This window comes from Ochotona princeps, chromosome 2 (genome assembly GCF_030435755.1).
Source record: "Ochotona princeps isolate mOchPri1 chromosome 2, mOchPri1.hap1, whole genome shotgun sequence".
NCBI lineage: Eukaryota > Metazoa > Chordata > Mammalia > Lagomorpha > Ochotonidae > Ochotona > Ochotona princeps.
Window position 1 is genome coordinate 65,812,006 of NC_080833.1, and position 13,425 is coordinate 65,825,430.

At 33.2% G+C, this 13,425-nt stretch overlaps 1 protein-coding gene across 2 annotated transcripts in view; it reads right to left on the bottom strand.

Moving 5' to 3' along the window:
* The window catches only part of ADGRL4 (adhesion G protein-coupled receptor L4), a 92,299-nt gene that overhangs the window by 21,012 nt on the left and 57,862 nt on the right, over positions 1-13,425 (bottom strand). For both annotated transcript variants that reach the window (XM_058658479.1, XM_058658474.1), the window contains 6 exons: positions 12,681-12,830; positions 12,234-12,304; positions 11,156-11,335; positions 10,866-11,049; positions 9,378-9,494; positions 6,812-7,017 (listed from right to left, as the gene is read on the bottom strand). In XM_058658479.1, the coding sequence (XP_058514462.1) occupies positions 6,812-7,017; positions 9,378-9,494; positions 10,866-11,049; positions 11,156-11,335; positions 12,234-12,304; positions 12,681-12,830 (908 nt within the window). The remainder of the gene's footprint in view (positions 1-6,811; positions 7,018-9,377; positions 9,495-10,865; positions 11,050-11,155; positions 11,336-12,233; positions 12,305-12,680; positions 12,831-13,425) is intronic.

Below are 13,425 nucleotides of genomic sequence, written 5' to 3' on the forward strand. Positions count from 1 at the left end.
TGAGAGAGACATTTTCATCTCCATGTTTACCTTAGCTCAATTCAAAATAGCTGAGATATGGAATCAATCCATATACTATCAATGGATGATTTCATTAAGAAAATGTGGTGTATATATCCTATAGAATATTACTCAAACATAAAAAAATGAAACTCTGTCTTTTACAAAAAAAAATGGATGCAACTAGACACCATTATGCTTGGTGAAATAAACCAGTTAAAAAAAAATCACATTTCCTAGATCTGTGGTAACAAATACAGAGTTCTATAAGTGCAAACTATATGAACAAGATTGAGACCTTAAGACTTGATCACTCTTTACAACCTTAGTCTATATCCTTGCTGAACAGAGGATTTGTTCTCTACTTGCTGCTTTTTGAGATATGTTCCCAGTGGAGTGCTGAGACTGTAATTACAAAAAAGTCAAAGAAAGCCATTGTAAACATTTAAAAAATAAAGAATGAGGAATGTGGGTAGGGTATGTGGGCAGAAGGGAGGATAGGGTGGCAAGTTTCACTGTGCTTCTAAATATCTATTGTGAAATGTGTGAAATATGCTCAATTTATATAAACAAAATGGGTTAAAAACAAATATTTTTAAAGAGGTCTTGCATATGTCATCTTCAACAGTGCATGGCAAGATTTTCCTATGTATTTTTATTCAATAAATATTTGCTGAATATTTACTACATATTAATCACTGATAAATGTTCTAAGATCAAAAAAGCTGAACAAAACAGAGAAGTGCTTGTACTATTGAGCCACAAACTGTTTAGAAACAAAAAAATTCATTAATGAGAAAAATAAAACACGAGAAAGAAGAAAGTGGTATGGATGGTGAATTGGCTAGAAGATATCCAAGTTGATGTATCACTGACATAGGAGTAAGTCCTGAAAGTTTGTAACTCAGGGTTCTAGACAGTTGGAACAACAAATGGAAAAAACTAGTAAGATTGAACAAAAGTATTCCAGAAACTTCAAAATGCTTTTTATGTAGAAATACAATGACTGAAGTAAAATACCATAAATAATCTTGATCACATATAAAAGATTACTGCTCAATAAATAATAGGATTCTATTTATATTTGCGATGTCAAGTAATTATAGTAAATCTATAAAGGTTTGTTTTGTACTTCATTGTTTTAAAAGTACAGATATAAAGAGGAAGAGAAACAATTATGGAGAGAGAAATATTCTATCTGTTGGTTCATTTCTCAAATAACTGTAATGGCGAGGGCTGTACCAGGCTGAAATGAGGACACCAGAATGACTTGGGTTTCTCAGGTGGGCTTAGATGCCCAAGCACTTGAATCATCTTACACTGCTTTCCCAGGCATAGTATCAGGGAGCATGACTGGAAGCAAAGCAGCTGTGACTCGTTCTGGAGCCCATTTGGGATGCATGCGTCCCAGGAAACTGATTCAGCTGCTGTGCCACAATATCGGTCACTTTATCAAGTTTTAAGAATAATTTATTAGTGTGAATATCATTTTATGGAAATAGCTTTAACTTGTATAACTAAATACTCTTTGCAATAGAACATAAGGAGAAGGTCCTTAAATCTGCATGTGATATAAATGAATTGACATATAAAAGAATGCCAATTAAACTCACAGGAGACCTCTTCACAGGGAACTCTACAGGCCAGAACAGGATGGAAAGACATATTCCAGATTCTAAAAGAAAAGAAATTGTCGGCCCAGGATAATGTACCCAGCAAAATTTTGCTCTGTCTTTGAAAATGAAGTAAAATTCTTCCACAGTAAAGAAAAGTTAAAAGAATATACCTCTTCCAAAACTGCCCTACAAAGGATACTTAAAGATGTTCTCCTGACAGAGAAAAGGAATAGCGCCCACGAAACCAAAGAAAATGTGAACAACATCTCAGTAAAGTATCAACATAAAACTAAATCAATGAACAACCCATTACTAAAATGACAGGACCAAATTACTACCCATTCATATCAAGCTTGAATGTAAATGGCTGAAACTCATCAATCAAATGTCACAGATTGTTAGACTGGATTAAAAAACAAAACCCATCTATTTGTTGCCTACAGGATACACATTTCACCAACAAATATGAATGGAAACTATATCTCATGGATTTTGATTTTTTGTTGTTGTTATTAGTTTCATCTCTGAAAAACATTTTCTTCTGATTAAATTCTTCAATGACCCACAGAACATACAGTAGCATCACTTTCTTCAACAAAGTTCTTGATGTTCTTTTTCATTTCTTCAGTAACAAATTAGTCATTCAGCAGCATGCTATTTAACTTCATGGCACTGTTAATTTCTATTTTTCTTCCTGTTGAATTTGTTTTGTGGCTTTTCATTTAAGGGGATGTACAGTAACTGTGTAATGGAGATTATCATATCTAAATGTGAGGATACAATGAAGTATACATCTCTACTTCTAGACAAAGATAGACTCCCAATGAAACTGTTTATTATATCTTAATAATAGGATGCTAGACTCTGCCATTGTCCATGCCTGCAATGAGGTAAAAAAGAATGTGTATGAAAAACTAAGCTTATAGTAATGATATAGGGGAACTAAGTAAGGGAGGAGGGAGTTGGGGAGGGGATAAGGGAAATCCCAGGGCCTGTGGAATTGTATCATAAAACAATAATAATAAAAAGAAGTAAAATTTAAATATATATTTTTTCTATGACCAATTTAAGTTTACAATTAAACCTGAATTTCAAAGAGTATTAGAACATTATGCTGCTAAATTTTGAATCACTCCTATTAGTTATAACTTAATAATATTCAACTTAAATCCAGAATTATGGAGAAGTATAAATAGTACATGGAGATAGAAATCAGAATATGTAATATTAAAAGAAGAAAAAAGAACATGTATATATAAAAATTATGTTTACATTGAATTGAAATTACACACCCCGAGCCAGTGCATGGCATGGCAGGCTCCACTGTGGTTCCAGCATCCTATATGGGCAACAGGTCTAGTCCTGGCATCTCCACCTCTGATCCTGCTTCCTACCAATGGCCTAGGAAGGCAGCAGAAGAGGAACTAACTCCTTGGGTCTCTGTACCCACATGGGAGACCTGAAATAAGTTCCTGGTTTCCACCTTCAGATCAGCCCAGCTCCGTGTAGCTATTTTGAGGAGTGAATCGGTGGATGGAAGATTCTCTCTCTCTCTCTGTAACTCCACCTTTCAAATAAAACTAAATAATTTTTTAAAAAGTGAAAAACATAAATAATATAATTCCCTAAAGACCATACATGATTAGACTCAGCAGACTCACAAAATGCTTTCTGTAGTCAAAGCAAGACCCACCAAAGTCTATATTGAAGATTTTGAAAATGCAAAAATAAATATGAGATCTCAAAAGTTTAAGAGATAGAAAAACAGGGAGTTTAATTATATACACACGACTATATTTTTAATTAAACTACTAATTTCCTGAATCTTTTCCATCTTAACCTTGAAAAGCAGAAGACATATGTGTGAGACCTAGAAAATTCTGAATAACAGTACATATTCCCCACGAACTATTTGAACTTTACATATCTAATTAAGAGGTTAAAGTTCTCGCCTTGCACGCCTGGGATCCCATATGGGTGCCAGTTCTAATCCCAGCAGGTCCACTTCCCATCCAGCTCCCTGCTTGTAGCCTAGGAAAGCAGTTGAGGATGGCCCAAAGTCTTGGGACCCTGCACCTGTGTGGGAGACCTGGAAGAGCTCCTGGCTCCTGGCTTTGCAGCTCCAGCCGTTGCAGTCATTTGGGGAGTGAATCATGGGACAGAAGATCTCTGCCTTTTTCCCTCTCTGTATATCCACCTTTCTAATAAAAATAAATAAATCCTAAAAAAAAAAAAAACGGTTAAGTCCTATGCCACCTGATAACTCAAGGTTTTAAGTTTCCATACTCCTTTCTGAATCAGCCACTGGAGAACAGGCTACCAAAATGAAATAGGGAGGAAGAAGAAGTGGCTAGAGGAAATGTGGAATCTGATAAACAGGCAAGTATTATGTCACGGACAATAATGAGAGGCAATGACCAGGTTGATAACTTTTAAGCAGAGCAAAAAAAGGAGATCTTCAGTATAGGATCCAGTTTAGCAAGTAACAAAGAAATGGAAAACAAAACAAAACAAAAACAAAAATCAGAATAGAACCCTGGACAGAGGTTTTGGAAGAATGTCTTTAAGGCAGTAAGCTAATTAATAAATGTGATAAACAAATATATTTTTTTATCACAGGAGAAGGTGGTTGTAACAAAATCAAATCCAAACGATCACAGGTGAATGTCGGTAATTACTATCTGCTTTTTAAAAGTTCTAAATGAAGAGGAACCATTGCATTTTGGTTCAAGGATAAACCAGGACAAAGCAGAAAAAAAAATTTTGAAGTATGTCAGAAATAGAGCATGTGTATTAACTGAGTTACCAGCATGAATGCAGAGTTCCAGGAATGACGTGACTGCTGACAAAGCCGCATTTCTTGGGAGGATGTCATGGAAAAACTTCAGAGAATAAGATGAAGTGGGGGTATAATGCCTTTTTAAAGCAAGATCCTGGAGGAAGACTGTTTGGGATTCAATCTTTGTACAAACTGATTGCTAAGACTGTCTCAGACTCTCTCTCTCTTTATCTGTGGAGTACTGGTACTGATATTAGCACATGCCTCACATGACTTTCGTGAAGATTAAATGAGAATGTAAAGGCACATAGTTATATAACTTAGAATAGTCTGATAAATACAAGCACTCTCTAAATCCTGACTGTTACCATTATCATTATTGTCATATTTATAATTAGTATTATTATACTTCTGAGGTAGTGTAGGAATAATAAAGTACTTCAACAACTTAATGGAAAATGAAGCTAAAATATCAGTATGCAAAAAGCTTTGAAATCCAACCTAAAGAGATATTGAAAAGTGCATTATGAATGCATATTATGAAAAAACTATGTAGAGACTTTGAAAATTTTTACACCAAAATAAGCATATCTTTAGATTTCATTCTTCCAACATGGTTTTGAAGTACCTTTGTGTGCATTTATCAATCAAGCTAGAAAAATGGTCAGACATTGAAAGTGTTACATATGGAACAGCTTCTATTTTCCTGGGAAAAAAATGATAGATTTCATTACTAGAAAAAGCAAAGCTAGAGATGTGTCCAGAGGTAGTGATTTAATTGTACCATGGTCATTACATTGAATGAGAATAAAGTTAAACAGGACACTGATTAAGAACATATAAGTCTTCTCATTGATTATTTGAAAGCCTTTTTTTCTGTTTTTGTTTTCTTTTGCTTTACTTTTTTATCTAATAAGATTATTGAAGTGTATTGTTCTTGGAACCTTCAGTAGCAACAAAATTCCACTGATAATTAAAAAAAAACCCTGTTAGAAACCATAATAATACAAATTGTTTCTAGAGTTAAAAAATTTACATTCAATAAATTAAACCTCTTTTGTTTCCAGTGTTAACCCCATTCATGGTTTATGTTTCTTCTCAATAAAACACTAAGCAAACATTTACTTGGATTGTCTACAAAATTGGTATTTTTCTATAGTAGATATCTTCCTTTAACAATAACATTTGTGTTACAGTAAGTATATATGTTTTCTCACTTAGAAAGTCAATAGAAATCTCTGCATACAAGGATATACAATTGACCAGCTTGAAGGTTTTAAATGACAAGCATTAACCAAACACAAATGACATGTGTCTGTTTGACTGTAACACTTTATTACTTTAGGATATGGATACTGCCAAATTGGCTAACAGCCATACAAACAAAAAATGCTCTGGTTTCCTAGTTATCAAGAAACTACAAACAAAAACCACACTGCGGATACACATAACTCCAGTGAGATTGGCCTACATTCAGAACTCTACTAACAACACTGCTAATGCAGATGTGTAGATTAATCTATTATGTGACCTAGCTATCCCACTTCTGGGAATATATTCAAAGGAAATTAAATCTACATATAAGAAAATGATCTGTAATCCTATATTTGCAACAGCACAATCTTGCAAATATAGTACTAGATAAGGAAACTGGGGTACATCTACTCCATGGAATAACTACTCTGCTATTAAAAGGAATAAAATCTACCATATGTAGCCAAATGGTCCCAACTAGAGACCAGTATGCCCAGTGAAATAACCCAATCTCACGTGTACAAATCATGTATTTTCATTGATGTATTTTCACATATATATGTGAAAAAATATATATGGCATATATAACATATATATGGTTACCATATATATATGATAACCTTCATGCACAATACAAAACAAGTACATATAAAGGTAAACACATACATATATTCTCATAGATGAACTGTATAATGCCTCACAGGGAAGTAAAGATGCATTGCAGTATGCATCTCTAGTCCCAAACAGAAAGAGGACTCCTAATGAAACTGTTAAATAAATCTTGACAATAGGATGATGGACTTACAGGAAGGGAGAATCCTGTTCCTATGGAGCAATATGATGAAAAATAAAAATAAAAAAGTCAAATGAACATAGTGTGTAAAAATAAAATTGAAATGCACTTTAATTTCATATAATCCAATATATAGGTTCTAAGCATTCATTAGAATGTCTAAAGAACACTGAAATTGCAAAAACATTTTATAATAAATTTAGCTAAAATTTCTTTATTCCTTTATTTTATTTTTCAATATTCATTATAACCATAGGTCTGACATGAAGCCAGAGTTTCATCTAACTAGAGATACACAATAAAAATAGTTCAGTTATCTGAATGTGTGACAATCTTAAACAACAACTGTTAGGGGAAAAAACTACTTACCTTGTTGTGACTTAATGTAAAGGTTACTTTGTCAAGTTCAAAAAATGTGGGTGGGTTTGAGCTAATTGAGGCTGAGATTACTGAAGATATCACTCTTTGCTCTTCTTCAGAAATGTCATCACTTTGTGGATCCAACAAGTAATTCTCAGATGGTGAAAGCAAGTGACCAATGTTCTTGTAATATAAAAATACAACTGCAACATTGCCTAATGATGAAATGAAAATGTCTGGTGAGACTTTTATAAGACAAAAAGTATTTAAGCTGTTAAAATAAAAATGAAAATAAAACAGACAACTCTACAAAAGTCACAGGAGCCAACTGTGCACCATACTGAGCTTCACACAACCTATGAATACCTGAAATACCTGACTACTACAAATGTGAAAGTAATCATGAGCTGTACATTCCATTTGCACAAACTGCATCAGGGAAAAAAATAATCTTATATAAATTTACTACCAAATCATGACGGTAAGAAAAAATTTTGAGTCCTTACTTTCACGTTCAAATATGTGAATGGAACAAAATGTGGAGAAAATTATCAAAGGTTATAGATTAGGAAAGTTTACACTTAATATTCAATCAATCGATTATTTGGGTCTGATTTAGAATTATGGGAAGCTTAGGCAAATTAGAAAATGCATAGATATAGGTAATCTATACACATATATTCTCACAGGTGAACTGTATAATGGAGACTAGCTACGGGAAGAAACTTTTGTTGCAGTATGTGTCCTCTACTCCAAAATAAAAATAGATCTCCCATTCTGAAACATCTAAGTGTATCAGTTCAGTTTGATACGAGAATTTGTACCTTTACCTGTATTTACCAAGTCATAATACTTGTAAAAAATCACAAAGTGAATCTCAAGACTATTATTAAGAATACAATAACAATACAACTTGTAATAATTAATGGAATAATAGTGGAAGAGGAAAACAAAGGGAGTAAGGGAAGAGTTCCTATGTGTACAAAGCTGTACCATAATAAGCAAATGTATTTTTAAAAAAGAATAGAAAAGGCATAAACTTGAATAAAACAGGTTTTATCAGTCTTTTTGAGACCAGATACTAACATCCATTTGGAATATCAGTTTGTATATATTATCTTTAAATACAAAACATTAGCATCAATAAGATTTTTTTTTTCTTAGCTCTCAATTCCATGACAAGTCCATCATCTTTCACTCTGCTAGCTTTTTTTTTAATTACATTGAATTATGTGACACCGTTTTATAGGCACTGGGATTCCCCCATCCCCTCCCCAAACCCTCCCCCCATGGTGGATTCCTCCACCTTGCTGTATTACCAGTCACTCTGATAGCTTTTTAAACATCTTTTCCAAATTTAAAACATTATTCAAACAGTCTTCGACACTCTGATAATTTAACACCTTCTTAAGATTTGGTCCAGGGGCCCGGCGGAGTGGCCTAGCGGCTAAAGTCCTCGCCTTGAATGCCCCAGGATCCCATATGGGCGCAGGTTCTAATCCCGGCAGCTCCACTTCCCATCCAGCTCCCTGCTTGTGGCCTGGGAAAGCAGTCGAGGACGGCCCAATGCATTGTGACCCTGCACCTGTGTGGGACACCTGGAAGAAGTTCCAGGTTCCCGGCATCGGATCGGCGTGCACCGGCCTGTTGCGGCTCACTTGGGGAGTGAAACATCGGATGGAAGATCTTCCTCTCTGTCTCTCCTCCTCTCTATGCCCAGCTTTCCAATAATAAAATCTTTAAAAAAAAAAAAAAATTTTGTCCACGGCCCTGTGCAATAGCATAGTGGCTAAAGTCCTCGCCTTGCAAGCGTGGGGATCCCATTTGGGCTCTGGTTCTAATCCCGACAGCCCTACTTCCCACCCAGTTCCCTGTTTGTGGTCTGCAAAAGAAGGATGGCCCAAAGTCTTGGAACTCTGCACCTACATGGGAGACCCTGAAGAGGCTCCTGGCTCTTGGGCTTAGATCGGTACAGCTCTGGTCATTGTGGCCGCTTGGGAAGTAAATCAATGAACAGATGTTCCTCTCTGTCTCTCCTCCTTTCTGTATATCTGACTTTCCAATAAAAATAAATAGATCTTAAGAAAATTGGCCCAACGTATTCTGTGTATGTTTACTAATTGGAACATGGTGCATTAAAATAAGAGCCAACAATTCAATCGAAGTATGATTTAATTAATTTTTCTTTGCTCTGTGACTGTTTCTTAATTTTTGATAAAAAAAATAAGAAAAATGGAGAGCATAATACTAATGGATTAAGAAATAATTCCCAAATAAGTAAAAATAAAATAAAAGGTATATGTACATCGTTTTTTGAGCAATAAAGGAATCACAAGTTTTCATAAAATAGTGTCAAAATAACTATATACTTGTGTGTGCTGTATTCATTTTTGCTTATGATTGTGCTCTTCCTCACATTCTTTGAGAAGCATTGCAATTCATGGTTGCCCATAATAACATATATTTTTACCTCTATGGAAGCTACAACAACACAATTTATGATAGTGTTAGAGATTTTTGTAAATGCATCACACTAAGAGAGCATACAGAGAGTTAAAAACAGTTGAAGTCTTACCATTTGAGTCAAATGCAGCTTTTCTCTTTGGAATTATCTTTATATAATCTCCACTCACATTCATATAGGGATGAGTATGTTTCATGTGATAAGAATCAAGAAAGAAGGCTTTAAGTGCTGAAAAAAATTAGAATCACAAATTCACTAGAATTAGCTTAACATGCATAATCAACATATGCGTTCATTTGGAGACAATTCCACCCTTCATAATTGCATTTCATCTTCTTATGTTGAGCAAATAAAATAAACATAAAATGCCTGAGCAATATCATTCATACCTTAAAATATGATTCATACACTAATTTTTTATTTCAGCATGCTATTCAAGGTTTAAATTAATTTAATGCTTGTAAAAATAAAAGTTATATGTGTACTGAACAGAGATGAAAAACATAACTGCTAAGGCAAATAAGTATAATGTCTTGAGTTTTAACAAACATATACATATTTATATAGAGAGTACATATAATATAAAAATAGATTCAACTTATGAATGACAATTTCTTATTTCAAGTTTTTTTAAACTTTTATGTATAGCAAGATCATAGAAAAATATATTTATATTAATCATACTGCTGACAACTTTAATTCTGAGTATGTGATGTCTCCTGATAAAAACATTTTTATTTACTGTTGATTAGCACGTGTTACCCAAATAGTGTACTAAAGACCTAAAGATGTATGCACAATGATAAGGTTTGCAGTTTAAATGTTTACATCTCTTATCTGCATATCCATTTGAGTTTGGTTACTCAGATTCTGATCCAGCTTTCTGGCAATATATGTGGAAAGCCAGTGAAAGATGACAAGTAGCAGGGCATCTATCACCCATGAGGAAAAGTTGAATGGCTACTGATGTTGGTCTGCCTATCCTACCCAGGGTTGTTGCAGCAATTTGAGGAGTGAGTTAGAGGTTGGAAAATCTACCCTCCTCCACTCTGTCCTTCAAAAGAATGAATTACTCAACCATTAAGCAAATATTAAAAAAGATATCAGTGATGAATATTTCAGACAATTTACTTTGCTTTTTCATGATAACTTAATATGCATCCTCAGCTTGACACAAGATTTTGAGTAAAGAATGAACGTGCATGAGATAGGAAATATTATAATTCATTAGATTGTTTATTTAAAATCATCAAAAGACAAAGTTTTCCTAAATATACATTTGATTATACTATATCCAGAGGATCTGTTGTGATTGTCATTGGTCAAATGTAAGGATTCTAACAAGTACTAAGATAAGTGGCTCAAAATGGCAAGCAAGTAATCACTCTGAGAAATGAGAAATGCTATGCAGGACGAGCAAGAGATAAAACAAATATCTTTTTTTTTACAAGTACTTCATTAATATTACTCTTGTGTATACCACGACTAATTTCTATGCTGATAAAACTAAAAAAATTAACTAACAGCATTTAAACATGTTTGTTTTAGGAATGACTTGCTTGGAAAACAGTTGCTTTGAAATGTACCTTTGTTCCTTACCTATGTCACTTGAGTTTGTATCAAATTGAGTGGTCTTTTCGAAGTTCTGAGACAATCTTAAGGTAACTTGTTCAACAGCATTCATCAGTTTCGTAAGATGAGTTCTCCTTTGATTCATAGATAATTTATCCCAAACTGTGAATGTATCCCTTTGAACAAAATTATTCACTGTTTTTATAAATTCCTATTGAAAAAAAATTGAGTCTCCATGAGTACTGAAATTTCACTGTAGTTACTGATGTAAAGAAAAATTTAAATCTTAATGGCATGAGAAAGCTTCACATACTTACAGTTAGAGTTGAATTAGAAGGAGTGTCCTTGGCTGACATAGTTTTATTCAAGTTAGTTAGCATTATTGATGCTTCAGCTAATATTTCTGTATATGCAATTATATCCATTGGTGAAAGATTCCTCACAGAATTTCTGTGGAGTTTTTGTAGCAAAGCCAAAGGTTTGCCTGTAGGTCTAACCTGAGAAAAAACAATCCAAACAAAAGACACTTAGAATTCTCCTGGGAGTTAAGAATAAACGTTATATACTAAATTTATTCTGAGGTTGCTTTTGATCTACACAGAAGTAAATTGCCAAACTAAACCTGAACCACAACATGCAGCACAGAAGCCAGAGTTTATACAATGGATTAGCAAATAACTTAAAAAGCACAGAGGTTACCTCAGGAAAAACAGCGCAAAAAAAAAAAAAAAAAAAAAAAAAAAGATCAGTAATTTTTAGAAAAGCTTTCAAAGTAATTCCCTTCCCTTAATTATAGAATAATATTCTTGCCAATGAACTTTTCTCAATATTTAAACTCCATGATATTTATATTACTATACTAAGCAGAAAATTGTGGCTTAACTGGAATTAGATTTTAATCAACTGGAAAAAAGTTCTTTACAATGTGATTAAATGGAAATTTCTTTTAGCTAATAGTTGATTACTTATGTTGAGATTCACTCTTACAATAACACAAAAATTGATTTTTTGAACGATTAGCTTATTAGCTTTTACAAATGTTCACTTTGAAATACAAAATGTAGTTGAGTTCAACTATGTCTCCTTAAAATGGTTCTAGAATGAAAGTATATATCTACTATATTTTTCATTTTTTCTTCATATATTGGAAAATATTTTCCACTGCAAGCAATAATGAAAGAGCAAGCAACAGAAATTAAATATGTAAGAGCCTATTTCAATATTTTGGAAAATATGATGCAAACATAATCCTTAGACTTCTATATGAAAAGTTTCAACTCTATTTCAATTGCAAATATTAGTTACTTCTCTTGAAGTATGACTTTAAAAGAAATATTTTAGCAGAGATCAAAATGTCAAAACAAAGCAAATTATTACCTCAGCTAGTCTACTTACTTTTGCTAAAGCTTTGGTAATATATTCAGCAACACATGCATTATCTAAATGGCAGTTTATATCCACATATTCTGCAGAAAAATAAAATAGATTATATAATATTTTTAAACATATTTTAAAGTTGCTTCTAGTTATCTCATTTTTTACTCACCATTTAAATATTGTAAGTGCATACTTCAACAGTGTAGCTCATTTTTTATTTTTAGAAAACCTAATATTTTACAGTAAATGAAAGGAAATTTTAGTAATATGGTACACTAAACTCGTAAAACATGTTGTCTACATTGCTCATTACATTAAATGATATGTGTGGTTTTTTTGGGTGATTTTAGAGATCATGAAATAACACAGGCACAGTTTTTCTAAAAGTAGCTATTTAGTACTTCATAACTGCAGTGCACAATTTATACAGTTCTTTGAAAATATATAAACCTAAGAATAAGATACCTTGGCAGTAAGTTCCATCAGCAGGTGTAAACCGGGGTGTTCCTGTGGATGACTGATAACCTTCCTTGCAGGAGCAGTGGTACCCACCATCCACATTTTCACATACTGCGTGATCACCACACACACTTGCTTCACTGCACTCATCTATATCTGGAAATATATTAAAAATAATGTTTTAATTTCATGCTCGTAGAGTTGTTACATTGTCGGTAGTAGGAGAATGTATCAACAAGTTCACAGGAAAAATTAGGAGACTAGCTGATTTTTGTTTTAACCAACTGAAAAAACATTCTAGAGCACTATACACATTTTCCAAGTACATTTTGAAAGATCTTTGTAATCTAACATAGTTAGTGATTGTATTTCAAATTTGCACAACAAAATAAAGAAAACTATCATTTGGCAAAATACAGAGAAACCTTAGCTGTGTGTGTTTCATAACTCTGATTTGACCAAACTATTTGATAAAATTTTACTAATGCTATTTATTCATCCTAAATTACTTTCTGAATAGCATGATTCATCAACAAAGTCATTTCATTTCCATCACTGACAATGTAATCGTTAGCTCTAATCTAATAAAAACTCAATTTTCCAAATTATTTGCTTTGCTACTAGTAAACTAAGTGGATTTTAACGATTCGGTTTTAAGTAATGGAGAGTAAAAATGACTTTCTTTTCAAAGTTTTTTTCCTTGTAAGCCAACTTAAAATTTAACGTGTAATAGATTGTTTGATTCAGCACC